Genomic DNA, 18,034 nt, shown 5'->3' with positions numbered 1-18,034 from the left:
AAAATATTTAAAAGCAATAAATATATTAAATGGTGTTCATAAATGAAATAAAAATATTGATTTAACTATGTTATAACTAGTTAACATAAATAAGCAAAATTTGTATTTTTACATCTTATAATTTTTATTTAATTGAAAATATGAAATATTACCATTATTATGATTATACTTTAACACTTATATAAAAAAAATATGTATAATGAATTAATATTTACAAAATGTATACTTTAATACTATTTGTACTTATATATAATTATTTTATATTGTCTATAAAAACTATTAATTATCTTACAGAGTTAATTTTGATTATCAATATAACTATAAAAAAAATTATGTATATAATTATATATTATTACTAAATTAAAACTACTTTGGTAAATTATTTATGTAGTTTAAAACCTACTTATAACATACTTTAATTTCTCTATTGCAATATTGACATCTTGCTCAGATATATCTTTATGCAATACTATTCGAACACTATCACTACTTAATTGTGACACTTTAACAATAGTCGAATGTGTTTTATTCAAATTACTGTCTAATAACTCATTTTTGTCAATCTAAAATAAAAATAAAACATTATAATATTTACTTGTCTTAACTCAGCACACAATTCTTATTTACCAGGAGAAGTTTCTGAATGAAATCTGATACATTTACTTTTGATACGTTTATATTTATAATTAACATGTTAGACTGAACCAAATTTAAGTTGCAAGTAAAATTTGGACTTGCAATTTCTTGAATTGCTGTAAAATTTTTATTTTTTAGAACTACTTAGCAAGAATATACATCATCAAATGTTCATTTCCTATTTTAAACTGTATAACATGCAAATTAACTTACCACATGCAATTGATTTTGCACGCCTATGATCATCTGCTAATCTTTCAACACAGTTTTCTAATGCATACAAGCCTGCTGCAGCAATTACTCCAGCTTGTCGCATAGCACCACCAAGTACTTTTCGTGTTCTCCTAGCTCTATACATTAATTTTTATAAAAATTAGGGTGTAGGTATTGATAAAAATATTATGTTACAACTTACTGTTGAATAAAAGATTTACTGCCAACTAATACTGCACCTATAGGCGAACCCAGGCCTTTACTAAGGCAAAAAGTCACAGAATCGCAGTCACGCACAATACGACTGACAGGGACTCCAAGACTCACAGCTGCGTTAAACACTCTTGCACCATCCATGTGCAAAGGTATTTTCTCTTTCTTTAATTTATTTGATAACTTTATTTAAAAAACAAAAAATATATTTTTTTAAAAAATATCTAAGGTAATGTAAATTATTTTTTATAATAGCAGTAGTGTCAAGTAAAAGGCAGATAAAAAAATATATATCTTCTTTGTCCTCGCCTTTATTCCAACTACTTGGGGTCAACCACCATCACAACTCTCACATCAGCCGTCCTCATATCGCATTCAATTACATCCCTCCATCTCTTTTGATCTTCCTCTACCTCTTCTTCCTTCAACATACATTTCTTTAATTGTTCTTACAACTTCCAATTCCTCTCTTTTCATAACATGACCAAACCCTCTAAGTCTATTTTATCTCATCTTATCTACGATTGACACTACACCTATATTTCCTCTTATAATCTCGTTCCTTATCCTATCTTCTCCAGTCACTCCACTCATCCACTTAAGCATTCTCATCTCTGCTACAATCATTCTCTGCTCTACTTTCTTATCAGCCGCCCAACACTCTGAACCATACACCATAGCTGGTCTCACTGCAGTCTTATAGAACTTACCTTTCAGCCTCATAGGAATTCTTTAGATAATATATATATATATATATATGTAGATTATATTAGTGACATTTTTTATTAAAAGAGTTCTTAACAATAATTTTTATAAATGAATTTGACAACATGAATTAAAAAAAAAGTATGAAAAAATAAAAAACAAAGTAAAAATCGTATAACCTTTAAAGGAAAGGAACTAAATATGTAAAAATTACGTATATTATTACAAGTATAACTATTATTATTAACAATTACTTATATAGCCTTGGCGAAATTTAAGTTTAATCAATAAATGATGAATATAATCCTATCTTTACTTGAAATTTTATATTATAATCTTAGATTCTATTATCTGTCATATAAGTCGCTAAGTTTCAAAAGGATGTATCGAAAAACTTTCTTTTTTTTTTAATTTTGCTATTTTTGGACAAATTAGTTTACAACTAGGAAAAACAAAATTAAAATAAAAAAATTTTAGACAGGTCTTATTGCAACTAAACGATTCATATTACAGATACAAAATAAAATATACAAAAAGTGTACCTCATCTATCCACTTGAGTGGTAATACAGTCCCACCACAGGTATTATGTGTATTTTCAATACACACCACTGATGTATAAGGTTCATGAGGGTCTGGGCTTTCTGGCCTAAGTTTCTCATTTAGGTCTAATATATCAAAAGTACCATCGGGTAAATTTTTTACTTCGCGAAGTTGTAAGCTACCAATCTAAAAAAATCATTTAAATTTAAAATAGTTACAATTTTAAAGTGCATTTTTTTTCTTATATTACTTGCGACGCTCCACCTTGTTCCCATAAGAGAATATGACTCTTACTACCCACTATTACTTCAGACCCTCGGTGTTTAGAGTGAACTATCACTATAATGTAACGAACAAACATTTCATTATTCGTCATAATATTAATTATTATTTATTAATTTAGGATGGATTTTTAATTCAAAACGAACTAACTCTTGAAAATAGAAATTATAGAAATACGACAGACAAGAAAACAATTTTTTATTTTTTATAAAATTTTAAACTTATCGATTGAAAAATTTGTCTATGTGATAGATTCTTAAAAACTTAAATACAATTAAAATTTTTTAAACACAGTCTAAAGATATTTTCATTTATTACCTTTAATTTAAAAATAATTTTTCTGGATTATAAATTGAATAGCCCAAAACTATGAAAATTAAATGCTAGTGATACCTATCAATTTTGATAAAGATTTAAAAGGATTGTTATAGTGTTTTTTAGTCAATGCTTTAGTTTTACTAAGATATCATTCGGCTCACAAATTAATTTATAATTCAAATGTTTTTATTTAAAAAATATTATTTAAAATCTATTACATATATAATAAAACACAAATTGAATTGACGCATCTATTTTTACCATATTGAATACAATTTACGTTAATATAATTGAATAAGATGTATTACTTGATACTAAATTTCCCATTAAACCACTTGGTAAAAATATTGCTGCTTCTTTCTGAAACAATTGAGCTGCTCTATTTTCTAATCCTGTAATATTTAATTTGGTAATAAGAACAAACAATCGTTAAGTAAAATAAAAACTTCTATTCATATCAAAATAAATATATTTTATCTTAAAAAGTATAGGTTTTTAATTGTTGTTTAGGTCAGCAATATTTAAAAAATAAATCACAATGCTTTTAATGCTAATTTGAATGATTTGAATTTATGTAAACAGCGCTTTAATTTGTAAAATAGTAATAAACGAGCATGATTTGAAATTGCTATATAAAGAAATAATCAAATGAAAATTATTTGGAAGAACAAAAGATATTTCATTTGTCAAATAATGTTGAATTAATTTCTGTAATGTAATAAATTTAATAAGAATAATTCTTTGCTTAGTTATATCAAAATGTAAAATAATATATTTACTGTTGACAGTTGGATCTTCTCCATAACCATCGTCACCTACTTCTGCTTCGAACATAGCTTGACGCATTTTTATATCAGGTCGCGTCACAGTGTCACTTCTTAAGTCGATTATTTTATTAACAGTTAGCAAATTTTCGGATTCTGTAATTTTGTACATTTTTAAAGATTTTTTTGGAATGTCTTGATTATTCAAATTCTTGTCTTTAACTCGTTACCGTTGAATGTGTACTATATGCCAATTAAGTATAATGTAGCGCTTAATGGTTTTCGGGATCACTTATCTAATACTCTCTTTTTACATTACCTATTTACATATAAATTACCATCAATTATCTTAATAATTATTTAAAACTTGAGAAAATTAGATTACATGCACAGATAAAAAATACAATGACGTATAACTAATTTTTAATGCGTAAGATTCAAACGTATATCTTATTTATCTACACACCTAATTTTTAAAATACAACAATTAAATTGATGAACTTTTATCTAAAAAAGTTTCATGATTTTAATTATATGCGAATAGTAAACTGTGTCTCATTTTGTACATGTTTTTTGGAAACTAAATTTGATTTTCTTCTTCCTACAAAATATTTTTGCATACCAATACTTATAATTTTTCTGAATTGTTGAAATAGCTAACCCAACTTTTCTCTCCTCTTAAAGTTTTTTCAGTGCATTTTACATACACACACACATATATATATATATATCTTAAATAAAATGTGAAGGAACTTCTTACACCATTTAACCGATTTTAATAAAAATCTAATTATTCGTTTTCCATACCCTCGACGACAATTTCTGATGTAAAAATTAAAGAGTTAATATATGATATTTATGTATTATACTATAAACAACTTTTTATTGTATTTATACTCATAAATACAATAGAGTAGTCAGAAACAGACTAGGAGGCCAACGGCTCAAGCACAAAAATTATTCGCTCCATAAATTTCCGTATAGCTCTAAAAACGTCTTGTAATTATAATTTCATATTAGAATTAAAAATTCATCTTCTTATTTTTATAAGTATAAAAATTCAGTACATACACATACATATTTGTAATTAACAATAAATGTTTATAATTTGTTTTGCATATTTTTTTTTTTAGATATAGCTGACTCGTTTATGATATTTATTGCATATACCAATATTTTATTGGCATATTCATAGCGGCCCAGGATTACCCCCTTGATCACTAAGGTAGTACGCCCCTGAGATAAGTAAAAAAAAGTAAATAGCATTTATTTATCAGACCCTTTGTTGAGTTTAAGGTAATTGGTCATTTTTGTGCAAGCTTATAATTGGGTTTGCTAACTAACCAAGTCTTCAATCCGAATTAAATTCAAAATTTCACCTCATTTTGTAAATTATCATTATTTTTTCTCTATTCCAGCACATAATATACTCAAATCATATCTATATACGCTAATTATACTATTAACAATCATTTAACATAATAAGTAGGTATTAACAAGCTCGAAAAATCAATAATAACCTGTCATAAAATTTTTATTTATCTACATATCATTTTTGTAAAAATATAATAAAAACTAGCTATTTTTAAATTTTTAATTATAAAAAAAAATTATTTTTTATATTATGAAAAATAAATGTTAAAAAATATGATTTTAACGTAATCTAAAAATACATAAATTGCTTAAAAGCATTTATAACAAAATGTTAATTGTATCAAAAATTATAAAAGTTACTAGTTAGATCTTCACTCTGTATATGAAATCACCCACAAATATTTATTTTATTTTTTCTAAATATATAGAAAGTTTTATTTAAACATAATTCCATTATTTATTTAGATTTACAGAGTTTTCATTAATAAATACACAACGTTATTTTATGTTATTTTTTGTCATTTTCCTATGGTTAATTATGTTAATAAGTATAGTTGTGATATTATGTTTTTTTCCTCCAAATAATGATTATACCATGAAGAATGATCATGATTTTTTTTAATTATATGATTATTGTAAGTTGTTAATAAAAATCACTTAACAATGTATGAAAGCATGCATATCCTTATATATTTTTGACAATTTTAATCATATTTGAAGGTTAAACATTCAATATTTTTAGGGAAATTTGCAAGTAGTTTAAAATAATAAATAATTCGTTTTTTATCTCTATTAAAAATGTAATTAAAGTTGTACTTATAAGTACTACTGTTATACTGTCTTATGCAAATAAAAGTATGAATACGCATAGAAAATTTAATTGTTTGATCATAAATTATCATGATTACGTATATTGTTTATCAAAGATTTTTATAGAAGTGTTGGAAAACCTTATCAAAAATACAGTCTTATTTTTTTAAATTTATGCAATGTAAATTTAATAAAAATGACGTAACATTGATTTCCCGAGCAAAACAATTTCCTGAATACAAACGAACACAATAAAGCAAGAAAACATACAATAACAGCAAAACTTAATTATTAAAATATTACAAATTTAGTCACTAAAATTTAAAGGCTTAAAAAATTAAATAATTACACTTATAATAATATTTTTGATTCGATTTCAACAGATATTAATAGTTTACTTACATGTCATATATTTATAATATAACTTTATATTCATATTATTTTTATAATCTAGCAATTATTATGATATTTACAAAATTTCAATTGTTACACAAAAGTTTTTTAGTAGTGCAATTTTTTAAATTTTAATTAAAAGAATAAGCTCTATGTTCAAATTATAATAATATTATCTCAAAAATATTCATAGTATTTTAAGTCGTAAACTTATTTTATTTTTATAAAGAAATATGTCTATACATTATTAATTATGTAATTAAATCAAAAAATTAAGTATTTGATTATCTATAATTTTCTATAAAAAGTTTAATGATAAAAACACAGTATTTTTATTAAATCTTCTCTGTAGTTTCCCTGTAGAAGGGGATAAGAATACTTTCACGGCCACTCTTCTGGCTGTCGTAAGATTTGATTAATAAGGTTGCGTCAGGTAAACAGCCGGTGTAAAATTTTATCAAAAAGTATGAGGAGTCCTGAACAGAACATAGGCGGTGCCATCCTGGATGTACGTGGGCATAACAGACTAGAGGAAATAAAGTAGTCAGAGACTGCTAGGCTCTAACTATTTTATACACTAGTCTTCCTTAGCTGGAATCGTGTATAGGTGAAAAAGACAGATACAAAGTAAGAATACATACGTGGAGTGTTGGAACATTAGCTAGTAGAAGTAGACAATTAGTATAAGTATTGATGAGGAGAAAAATTAACATTAGTAGTGTGAGGGAAACTAAGTGGAAGGTAGAGAAAGCAAGGGAAATAGGCGAGGGCTATAAAATAATATATTTGTTATATATATTATATTACCTGAGATATACTCAGGTAAGTCTAATACAAAGAATTGTGTAGGGATAATAATGGATGCGAATATGAAAAGTAAAATAGATGAAGTAGCTAGGAAAAGTGACAGGATTATAGTCCTAAAATTAATTTTCGAGGGGAAAGTGTTGAATGTAATAAGTGCCTATGCACCACAAGTAGCATGTGATGAAAAGGAACTAGGAAATATTTTGGAGTGAGATGGATGAGGTGATGCAAGAATTACCTGGCGATGAGGATGTGGTGATAGGTGGAGATATGAATGGACATGTAGGCAATGAGAGGGAGGATATGAAAGAGTACATGGAGGATATGGTTTAAATGGGAAGAATGAGGCTGGAGAAAGAATACTAAATTTCACAGTAGCGTATGATCTTGCTGTGGTTAATACTTATTTAAGAGAAGAACATTATACAACTTATAAGAGTGGGAATAATAGATCACAGATTAATTATTTTATGTGGAAGAGAGAGAGCGTAAAGCGAGTAAAAGATTGTAAAGTTAACTAATGAGTGTAACTTCACAACATGGACTGATGGCAATGGAATTGTGGTGCAATAGAAAAAGAATATACAAAAACAGAAAGAAAATAGTATTGAGGATCCGGTTGTGGTAATTAAAAGAGGAAAAGAAAAAGAGTTTATAAAAATGGTAAAAAAGAGAACGATGTGAAATGTCAAGGGAGACATAAATGATGTGTGGACTATATTTGCTAATTGTGTAAAGAATATTGCAAAGGAGATTATTGGTGAGAGTAGGAGTAAAATTCCAGGAAACCTGGTAGTGAGATGAGGACGTTTAAAAAATCATAGGGCGTAAGAAAAAATAATTCAAAGTATAGCAGAAGAGCAATAGGAGAGAATATTGGATGGAGTATAAACGATTGTGTAAATAAACCAAGTGTGCAGTAAGTAAGGCGAAGTTTAAGAGGTATGATTGTTTATGTTATGAGGTATGAGTTATATGATTGGCTAGGAACAAAGAAAGGCGAGAAAGAAATCTATAGACTAGCAAAAGTAAAAGAAAAATGGTCTAAAGATTATCATTATGTAAGATGTATAAAAAGTATTGATAATAGAGTTACTAGATAAGATAAGATAAGGAATAAACATATAAGAGGGAGTATAGTTGTAGCGTCAATTGTGGATAAGATGAGAGAAAATAGACTTAGATGGTTTAATCATGTTATGAAGAGAGAGAAATCGAAAGCTGTGAGAACAGTTATAGAAATGAATGTTGAAGGAAAAAGAAGATGTTATTAAATGCGTTATGAAGACTGTTGATGTGTGCCTAGATGATGTAGATGATCATGTCAAGTGAAGGTTTAGGTCAATAATGGTCGACCACAAGTAGTTGGAGTAAAGGCGAAGAAAAAGAAGAATAAATGAAATTTCTTTGGAGTGATATAGCAAAAATTTTAAATTGATTGGAGTCTTCTTAAATTTACTAAAAATACAGTAATATATCTTTAAAAATATATAAATACCATCAAAACTTAATTATATATCCTATCCAGAAGTTTACCGTTACTATTCTATTTATAAAATAATTTTTCGATTTTGTCGAGATTTATTTTATTTTGTAACATACGTACTTGCATTATTTTTCATATCATATAATTAAAAATGAATAAGTATTACATTTTATTTACGCATATATAATCATAGATTAGATAATATTAGTTAGCTTCAGAATTTGATAAGGAAGTTACAAAATGATAAATTTTAGTCTATTTTAGAATAATATTCATTATATTATGTGATTATTTAATAATATGAAAACTGATTATTTAAATTTAATCCAAAAAATAATTGATTCTAGTTGATTTATTACACTTCAAAATACGAAGTTCATAGCTTTAAAATGAATATAAAAAGTCATTAATTCTAAGCTTTAAGTGTTAAAACTTGACATAATTTCAATAAAAAATAATAAAAGAGCTATTTATTTAAATATTGTCTCAAGTTTTAGAAAATCTGAAACACTCTCATACCACATTCAATTGTTAAAAAAATGATTAAAAATTAAAAATAATGTAGATGCACTATCTATATAACGATTTTTTAGAGAGAGATTTAAAGATGTATGTTTACAATCATGTTAGATTTGTAATAACAATAAAAAATATCAGTATTCAAGACAGATACTTTTAATAATCTAAAAAATAATGTCTAATTATATATATAGATAAGATTATAATTTAATCTTCATTTTTTATTTAATAATTCAACGTTTACCAAAAATTTTACAATTATTTGATAATTTTTTAAATGGTAACATAAATAATTAATTAGCTTATTTGATGATCTAATTATGAAAATGACTGGTAGATATTTACATCTAAGTGAAGAGTAGGCGCTACTATTTTTATAACTTGACATTTCCGGCTATATTCTTTCACCTATATATAAATATGTCAATATCTTCTGAAATACTAATCGAAAAATTGTTATCGACCAATCATTTTCTATATTATATCATATCTATTAAATTAGCTAACTAATTATGTATGTTACTACATTAGAAATTAAAGTTGACACCCTTGTAAGGCATAGGGGATAAATAGAACATTTTTTTTTACAATAGATACATCGAGAAAAACATTGAACTAAAAGAAACTAATAAAAAAATTAATAAATTATTTTTATTTTTATATATTTTTATAATGTATACATAAATATTATTATAAAATAAAATAAAATAGTATGCACAAATATTACATTTTCCCAGAAAAATTTATAAATACCCTAAAAAAATTGTATGTATTTTATATTTACTAAATTATATAAATTTAATTTGTATTGTTATTTGTTAGTTAATGTTTATAATTCATTAAAAATAATTTTTAACGTTTATTTAGTATTTCAATTGCAAAAGGTCGTGTCCAAAATTTTGTTTTTTAGACGAATTAACTTATTAAATAAAAAAAAGAAAATTAAAAAAATAAGATTCGGTCATACGTTTTTTTGCAACTGGACAACTCATTAATAGTCTTGTGCAAAGACTAGAAAATAAGAAAAATTAAGTATTCTGTTAAAAAGGTTGTCACGTTTTGAACAAGTAATATTTAAAACGAGAGAGAGATTACGGCCGAGAAATGTCTAGTTGTTATAAAGATAGTAACATCTACTCCAGTTGCAAATTACCTTTTTCTATTTAGTAAGCTGATTTGTCCAGAAAAATTAATTTTAATGAATTACAAACAAAAGGGAAGAATGAGCGCTACTATTTTTTTAACTAGACATTTATCGGCTATACTCTCTCACCTAGATATAAATATGACAATATCTTCCGAAATACAGATCAAAAAATTGTTATCGACCAGTAATTTTCTTTATTATATCATATCTATTAAATAAGCTAACTATTTATGTATGTTAATACATAAGAAATTAAAGTTGATGCCCTTATAAGGCATAAGGGATGAACATAAAATGTTTTTTATAATTGATAAATTGAGAAAAATATTGAATTAAAGAAACTAATAAAAAAATTATTGAAATTGATTTTATTTTTCTATTAATTTAGTGGTTTATGATAAGTGAATAAGTTTGGATATATATACAAAATTGCTATATATTAGACTTATAAAATAGAGGATAAAACTATTATTTTCCACAGAAAAATTTTTCAAGCTAAACTTTACCAATATTAGTAAAATAAATTGTGCCAAATTTTTAATCACATGAACTTAATTTTTTTATGTTTGTTACTATGCTTATTCAATCACATCAAAAAAAAAAAATTATTTTTCAATGACCAATTAATTAAAAAAAATTGGGGTCAATTTTAATTTAAATAAAAATATATGAATAATGAAGAAGATAGTAAAAAAAAAAATTTTTTCTATGAAACTGTTTTTAAAATAAGTACAAAATAGGTGAAAAAATATTACCTTCAATATCCACGTAAAAGTAAATCTGGGATCTTTTCACTGTTAATAGAGTAAAATAGAGATTTTCAAAAACATTTGTTTTACAAATAAAATTTCAAAATCAGATTTAAATTAATTTAGAATAGCTTTATCAAATATTAAAATATTTAAAAAACAAATTTTTAAATTTTTTTCTTAATTTGTTATGTTCTTTTTTAAATAAGAAAATAGTGATTGTTGAATTCATTTAAATCTTTGAATTTTTTATCTTTGTATATCGGCATGCATATATCTCATGCTCTAACTGTTATCACATTAAACAGGAAAAGTCATTTATCCCACCAGCGGTTTTAATCAACATAATTTCAATACATGTACGTTTACAGCTGACTGCCCTACTATTTATAAATTACCATTCGCAACAATATGTACGTATGTGATTGCAGTATCGTTGATTTTGTTTAAATAAATTGAGATTAGCTACAAGGAAATACAAAATTATATAGAACGCTGAATGACTTAATAAATACATTTAAAAAATTGCTAATATAAAGTTTTGAATTTATATAGTTATTATTATAACAATAAGTAACACAATCCTTATGTATCGCCGTATTGGTCATCCAACTAGATGTCAACAATTCATAATGCCTAGATAGACGTACTAAATTTTTATTATTTTTATATTATATAATTTAATAATTAATAATATAATATCTAATATATTTATAAATTATATAATTTACATACATACAAAAAGAATATTAAATATTCTCACAATTTTTGAAGTAATACTACGCATAAATATGTATTATTATATTTCATTTTAAGCAAACGCTTTTAAAAAATTGGTTGGCTTCTTACAACAATGACTATAAAATATTAAAAAAATTGATAAAGTCATAAAAGTAGAATATAAATACCGTTCACAGAGAATACATTTTCTGTTTATAAGGTATATACCTACCGATACAACCATTAATTCTTTAGTAATTGAGAAGTTTTTCGTTAAGTTAATTAATTGAAATACGAGAAGTTTTACGAATTTGTATGTTTATTAAAGTTATTATCAAGGTGAACGACACTGGTTGACCGACCTACGGGAATGGTAAGCTATCATACCGTGACCGTCTTGTTTTGTACGGGACGTATGTGGTCCATAAGCTTACAAATTACTCCACATTTTAATCTTTAATGAGCTTAAAACAATTTTTTTAAATTTAATTACATTCATTTTTCATTATGCTCAGATTAGGAAATTCTATTAAGTGTTATTGAATTTCCGATTATGTACATTTACTAATTTTTTACAATTATTATTATATTTAAATATAAAAGACTTCATAAAATTATGTTTCATCTAAAAAAAAATTTGTTAAAATAAAATTAAGCCTACCAAAATATTTAAAGTATAAAAGTATAACAAGAAACATTTTGATAATTTATAATTAGTATTAAATAGATACGTTCCAAAATAATAAAATGCAATGAAGACTTTAAAAACTGTTTGAAACTAAATATACTTTTCATTTCTAGTTTGTAAACTTTCCTATTAAATTTTATATGAGTCGTTATTACTTTTTTATACGGTTTCTATACTTTACAAATCATTAATTTTTAATTAAAACAAAAAATATGTATTTTTTTCTGTTGAAATAATATGCATACTTAAATAAAAAAGAAATTTTAAAACCGTACTTGATCATCATGATTACAATGTGAAATTACTTAATTTTAGTTTTTTTTAATTTATGTAAACATTTGAATTTTCTAATTTTGATTATTAAAATCTAAATAGCTGTATGTTATTGCTTCATTAAAAAAATGTTACTATTGCTTTTTTAAAGTTAATTAGAAGTATATTAGAAAATGTTCATAAGCCTTAGAGACACATCATGCAGAAATTACACTAGCGTGCAATCTGACAATCAAATGTTTTTTATACTTCTATTTTACAGCTGCAAAAGTGTTTTTTCGTGTTGAGTATTCATGGTTTTTAAATTTTTTTATATAATAGAACTATTAGCCACAGTGTTGGTCCAAAAATATCATTAACAAAAAAGAAAAACTTCTCTTTGATAAAATTAATTAAATAAAATTAAAACTAATAAGGTGCGGGATCTTGAGATTTTTCGGACCTGTTGTAAATCAAAATTGCATTTTAAAATGGAATAATCTAAGTGAATTATTTTTATGTTAGATATCCCTCTAGAAGATCCTACAATATTATACATTTTTTATAAAGTTAAAATACAATTTTAATTAATTGATTAATTAAAGAAATATTTATTCATACAATTTTTTATTAAAAATTGAGTACTAAAAATAAAAAAAATTCTATATTTCTAATGCTAACAAAAATTGATTTTTCATCATTCTATGTTATTTAATTATTAAATAATAACATAATTATGATTGTATTTATTATATTTAATATCTAAATAGTTCTGATACTATTATTGAAGGTGCAAAGTAAAAAATTTAAGGATTCAAATCATAGTTCCCTGTTTTATCCAAAGATTACATAAACATACTTTTAAATTGAATTTTATACCACTTCAATGCGGGAAAATTGAATAAACATTTGCAAGAAAATTTTGTATGAAAATACAATCAAAAAATATATACATAAAAATTTTTGTCAAGCATTTTAAATGATATTAAATAGATCTTATCTTTTCTGATATTTTATTTACTGTGGGTTTAGAAATATATAAAATCTAAATAACTATAAATCATAAGAATATACAACATTTATGAACGTCACTACTATTCGATGTTTTATAGTTTTTTACGTAATTATAAAGACAAAAACTATAAAAGATAACTAAAAAATGAACAAAAGTATAAATTAATTAAGTATAGTTAAAATTTGTCAGTCTAATGCTATATTATAATCAGCGACCTGATCCATTCGCAAAAATCGCCATTAACTTTGACCCTTCGTACAGGAAAATAAATGATAACATAGTGTGGTCGTGGCACAGTATGAACGTGGTATAGTTGAGACAAGTTTATATGATATCTGTTAGTGATTATAATCACTATCATCATAAGAAACGCTTTGATGCAAATCTGTAGATAGTGTTCAATTTTAAGAAATTGGTGGATTATTCCAAAAGCAAAAATAACTATTTTTTGTTCTACTTCGACTACCATTTGCACATAGAAAATAGGTCGTCGGTACAATTTTTATTTTTTTGAACTTCTAGTACGTAAAATAAACTTTATTTTAACATATATTTAAAAGACGCAGTATAACTGGAACATTTTCAATAATTAATTTGAAAAAGTTCTACCTTATATACAAATTTTCAAAAATTTAAAAAAGCTTTTTTTAACTTTGAAGAGGCAAAATAAGTATAAATTTATATTTAATGTAAGTTAGATTCATATAAATTTTATATGTATTGGCGGATTCATTACTATGGCAAACCTTTATAAGGTATTTTAAAATAAGCAAAAAAAAATTAAATTTGAACACATAAATAACATGTTTTTTTAACTACCGCAGACGTTTGCACATATAAGATAAGTCGCGCGGGACGAATTTTTTTTTTTTAATTTATAGTAAGTAACATAAGCATTAATTTGACATATGTTTGAAAGAAGCAGTATTTCCGGAACATTTTCAAAAGTTAAGTAGAAAAATTTGAGTTTTGTAAAAAAATTTTCTATTTTGAATCCCCTCTTGTGGGCAGGTAAAGGGTTAGATTTTCAAAAATATTATATCAAATAAAAGGGAATTACTTAAGGTTTCAATATAAAATATAATTATTTTGATTTGTTCATTGTTTAATAAATTATGGCAAATTTTAGGGAAAAAAAGTGAAAAAATTTCGAAATTTATCAATTTAAAAAACTGTAAGTTTTTGAGGGATTTCCACCATTTTCGGGAATGAGAAAAAATTTTCAATTTTTGAGTATAATGTGTTCAACTGGATACGATTTGTGGTCTTTTGACGTATCGTTGAGAAAAATCGGTTTAGTGTGAGCTGAAAAAAAGTAGTGACAGACGCAAAAAATAAACACATCATAGTAAAATTAATATCTTCTCAGCTTCGAATCGAAATTAAAATAAAAGAAAAATTATACTCCCTACTGTATATAATGTAAAATTATATTATTCATTTAGAAAATATATGAAATTATACAAAAATAGTATTTTATTAGTTGGGATGTAAGGTTAGATTGAAAGGATTTCAACAAATATTTTTTTCTATTATGCCGTAAAGCCTGTTTTGTAAAAATTAAAATAAATATATCATTATTTAAAAAAAAAAATAAACATTTTGTCTTTCTCTACTCAGTCATAAAAATGTTCAACAATAAACAATTATATATTATTTTTACTTTACAAGGAAATATCGATAACTAATGGCGATGAGTAAATCTTTTTTATGTTGGTATGTGATGATGTCATCGCTGAGAACACGTGAAATATTTCCCCAGTTGCTACTCTAATATTTATCGTATATAAGTAAAATTATATTATGATTATCCAAAAAAATTAAATTTATACAATTATTATTCGTATTAATAGTCTTAACTTCTAAAGTTACTTTTAAATAATATATTGTTTCTATTACATATATATTGTCAATAATATTGTAACATGGATTAATAAATATTTTCGAATATATATAATTTACAGTATATAAAACAAGGGCAGTTTTTAAATATTGATAATTTTATTGTGGATTTACATAATTGTGAATTAATAAAACGGCAAACTTTATAATTATATTTTTAATAATGTAGTCGAAAAGTATTAAGAGTAATTTTTTTTAGTGTCGTTTTAAAAGAGCCGCATTTATAGGTTGTGTATTGAATAAATGTGTTCTTTCTTGCGATTGATTTAGGGTGGAGAAAATATTTAACATATTAATATTAAAACATGTAATTGTTTGCGTATTGCTTTACAAATATTGAGAGCAAAAGAAAAATTATAGATCTTCCATAGATTATCACAATTCCTAAATGCGTTCTTAAAAAGGTAAGTAATGAAGGAATTAAAATAAATATATTCATTTTACGACCAAAGATGATTCTTGATCTATGCTTAGCATTAAAAAAAGACAATGAAGTACCATAAGAACTTTATGAATTATATTTAAAATATTTTAGTCATCCTAATTCTTATTAGATATCTTTTATTATTCGTTCAACGATGTATGTGTATTTAAGAGTTTTTATGTGTAATGCATTATGTGGAATTAAATTACATGTAGCCCATGAACTGTTTGGTGGCCATGGCCGTACTTTTATCTTTTCAAATTAGCATATTACAATTGACGTTATGATACCCAACTGACAAGTCCTTATTGATAACACCATGATTAATAAATCGGTTATAATTAAAAAGGCTCTTTTATTTTTTTATTATGTAACTATTTATAATTATTTTGTAGGATTAAAAGCCTACAAATTGTTTAAAACTTTTTTAATAGTATGGCAGTCTAAAAACACGCTATAAAATTTAAACTCTTAACATGAATTGATGAAATTATTTCTACGAATTCTAAATTTAATAGTTAATAAAATCATTAAAATAAATATTCTTTTTATATATAAAATTATTTGACTAATAAATTTAATAACCACTCAATTCTAGTCGACCATTTTATTTAATAACTGAAGTACAATACCAATTGTTACTTGATGCCTTTATATCCGAACTATTTGTAAAGTAGCCTAATTTTACTTTTAATTTGGTCAGACAAAATAAGCATTGTGTTTTCGGGGGTTGGTGGTACATCGTGTGATGATGTATGAGTCACCGTAATAACATTTTAGTAGGTTTTCTCTGCGTGACTCACTTATTTATAGGACCAAATATTGACCTTAACTGAACATTTCTTTTAATCATTCTTTTTCGTAAAATAATTTCACTTTTAATAGAAGTAACAAAAAATGTATGTTTATTTTAAGATTCAAAATAATTAACAAAATTTGAATGAATGCTTTGCATATCAAAAATATTTAAAAACTTCAAACATCGCGTCAAAATGTTAAGACATAATTGGTTGATTTATTTTTGATTCCCTAAAAAAAATTATTACATTTACTTTTGATAAATTGATGTGTATATTTTACTATTCTCAATGAAAAAATAGCTTATTTTTAAACTTAGCAATTTAGAGCAGTTTTGCAAAAAGTTACTTATCTTTTATATTGATATATGTTAAATGCTTATTCATTAAACAGAAAAAAGTGAATATTGTAGTAACTTATTAATCATGTATTTCTTAAACGTTTAGCCACAAGTCTCGTCGACGAGATCAATAATACTTTTTGAAACAAATCGCATTACAATATTAACCTTTACATGCCACGCCGTTAGTTATGAGTATTAGATAACATAACATTTTAATAGTTTGTTAATTTAGGTGCCTATCTGAAATATGTTGATGTTTATAAATAAATATAGTTGTTATTAAACACGAACAATAATAAAACTTAGCTCTGGTAATGATACTTAGTTGAGAATATTAAACTTCTACGAACCTAAATAACTTGCATACGAATTAGTTGTCTGGACTTAGTAGTAGTTGTAAAAACAATCTAATACATTCTTCAGTCTTCAAGAGATATTTATAGAATACAATCTCACTAATAAATTGTTGCAAAATTGTACTTAATAATAATTTCTAGTCACTTTCTTACTACTGTCTACTAAGAAATTTTTGAATTGTCCACTTAGACGGCATGACTAATTTTGGGCATTTGATCACTGTAGCTCTCATTATGGGTTTGTCAAGCACTGTACGCTTAATACCTACTGATTTGAACAAGCAAACCTAAGAGGTGGAGAATAACCGGCAACGCCATACATGGGCCGATGTACAAACACTGAGTACGATACACATTTCATATGTTGAGAAGGTAAACATGGGCGGATAATTTCGCGTATAGATAATACCGTAAGCAAATAATTGCGAATTCCGCTTAATTTTTAAGATTAACAATCAATTTTAAACAATTTTTTAAATTGTCTAAAATATACATAAAAAAGTATTTAAACATATTAATAATGCTTATCCAGGACGAATTGAGTCGTTAAAAACTAGCATATCAACGTTTCCTCCTTT

The 18,034-nt window shown here is 24.8% G+C and overlaps 1 protein-coding gene across 2 annotated transcripts; it reads right to left on the bottom strand.

Annotated features, from left to right (window-relative positions):
• Nucleotides 1-243: 243 nt before the first annotated feature.
• On the bottom strand, nt 244-17,694 carry LOC126893967 (uncharacterized). 2 transcript variants are annotated; one of them, XM_050664551.1, is made up of 9 exons: nt 17,451-17,694; nt 3,689-3,992; nt 3,218-3,301; nt 2,560-2,648; nt 2,310-2,495; nt 1,052-1,245; nt 850-986; nt 628-752; nt 244-563 (listed from the first exon to the last, which is right to left on the bottom strand). In XM_050664551.1, the coding sequence occupies exons 2-9, from the start codon at nt 3,843-3,845 to the stop codon at nt 393-395; spliced, it is 1,143 nt and encodes a 380-aa protein (XP_050520508.1). In that variant the 5' UTR covers nt 3,846-3,992; nt 17,451-17,694; the 3' UTR covers nt 244-392. The 2 variants fall into 2 exon arrangements, with proteins under 2 accessions (XP_050520508.1, XP_050520507.1); XM_050664550.1 differs by lacking the exon at nt 17,451-17,694 and adding an exon at nt 10,965-11,141.
• Between the last annotated feature and the right edge of the window lie 340 nt (nt 17,695-18,034).

Source organism: Daktulosphaira vitifoliae, unplaced genomic scaffold, assembly GCF_025091365.1.
Source record: "Daktulosphaira vitifoliae isolate Bord-2020 unplaced genomic scaffold, ASM2509136v1 Scaffold_1, whole genome shotgun sequence".
Lineage (NCBI taxonomy): Eukaryota > Metazoa > Arthropoda > Insecta > Hemiptera > Phylloxeridae > Daktulosphaira > Daktulosphaira vitifoliae.
Note: the sequence above shows the minus strand (reverse complement) of the source record. Positions and strands in the feature narration are given on the sequence as shown.

Excerpts from the sequence above, each read along its gene's own strand:
- LOC126893967 (XM_050664551.1), bottom strand. The coding sequence starts at position 3,845 with ATGTACAAAATTACAGAATCCGAAAATTTGCTAACTGTTAATAAAATA. Across the intron at positions 2,649-3,217 it reads AATGGGAAATTTAGTATCAA|TGATAGTTCACTCTAAACAC; the intron begins GTAATACATCTT and ends GTTACATTATAG. Across the intron at positions 2,496-2,559 it reads AACAAGGTGGAGCGTCGCAA|ATTGGTAGCTTACAACTTCG; the intron begins GTAATATAAGAA and ends TGATTTTTTTAG.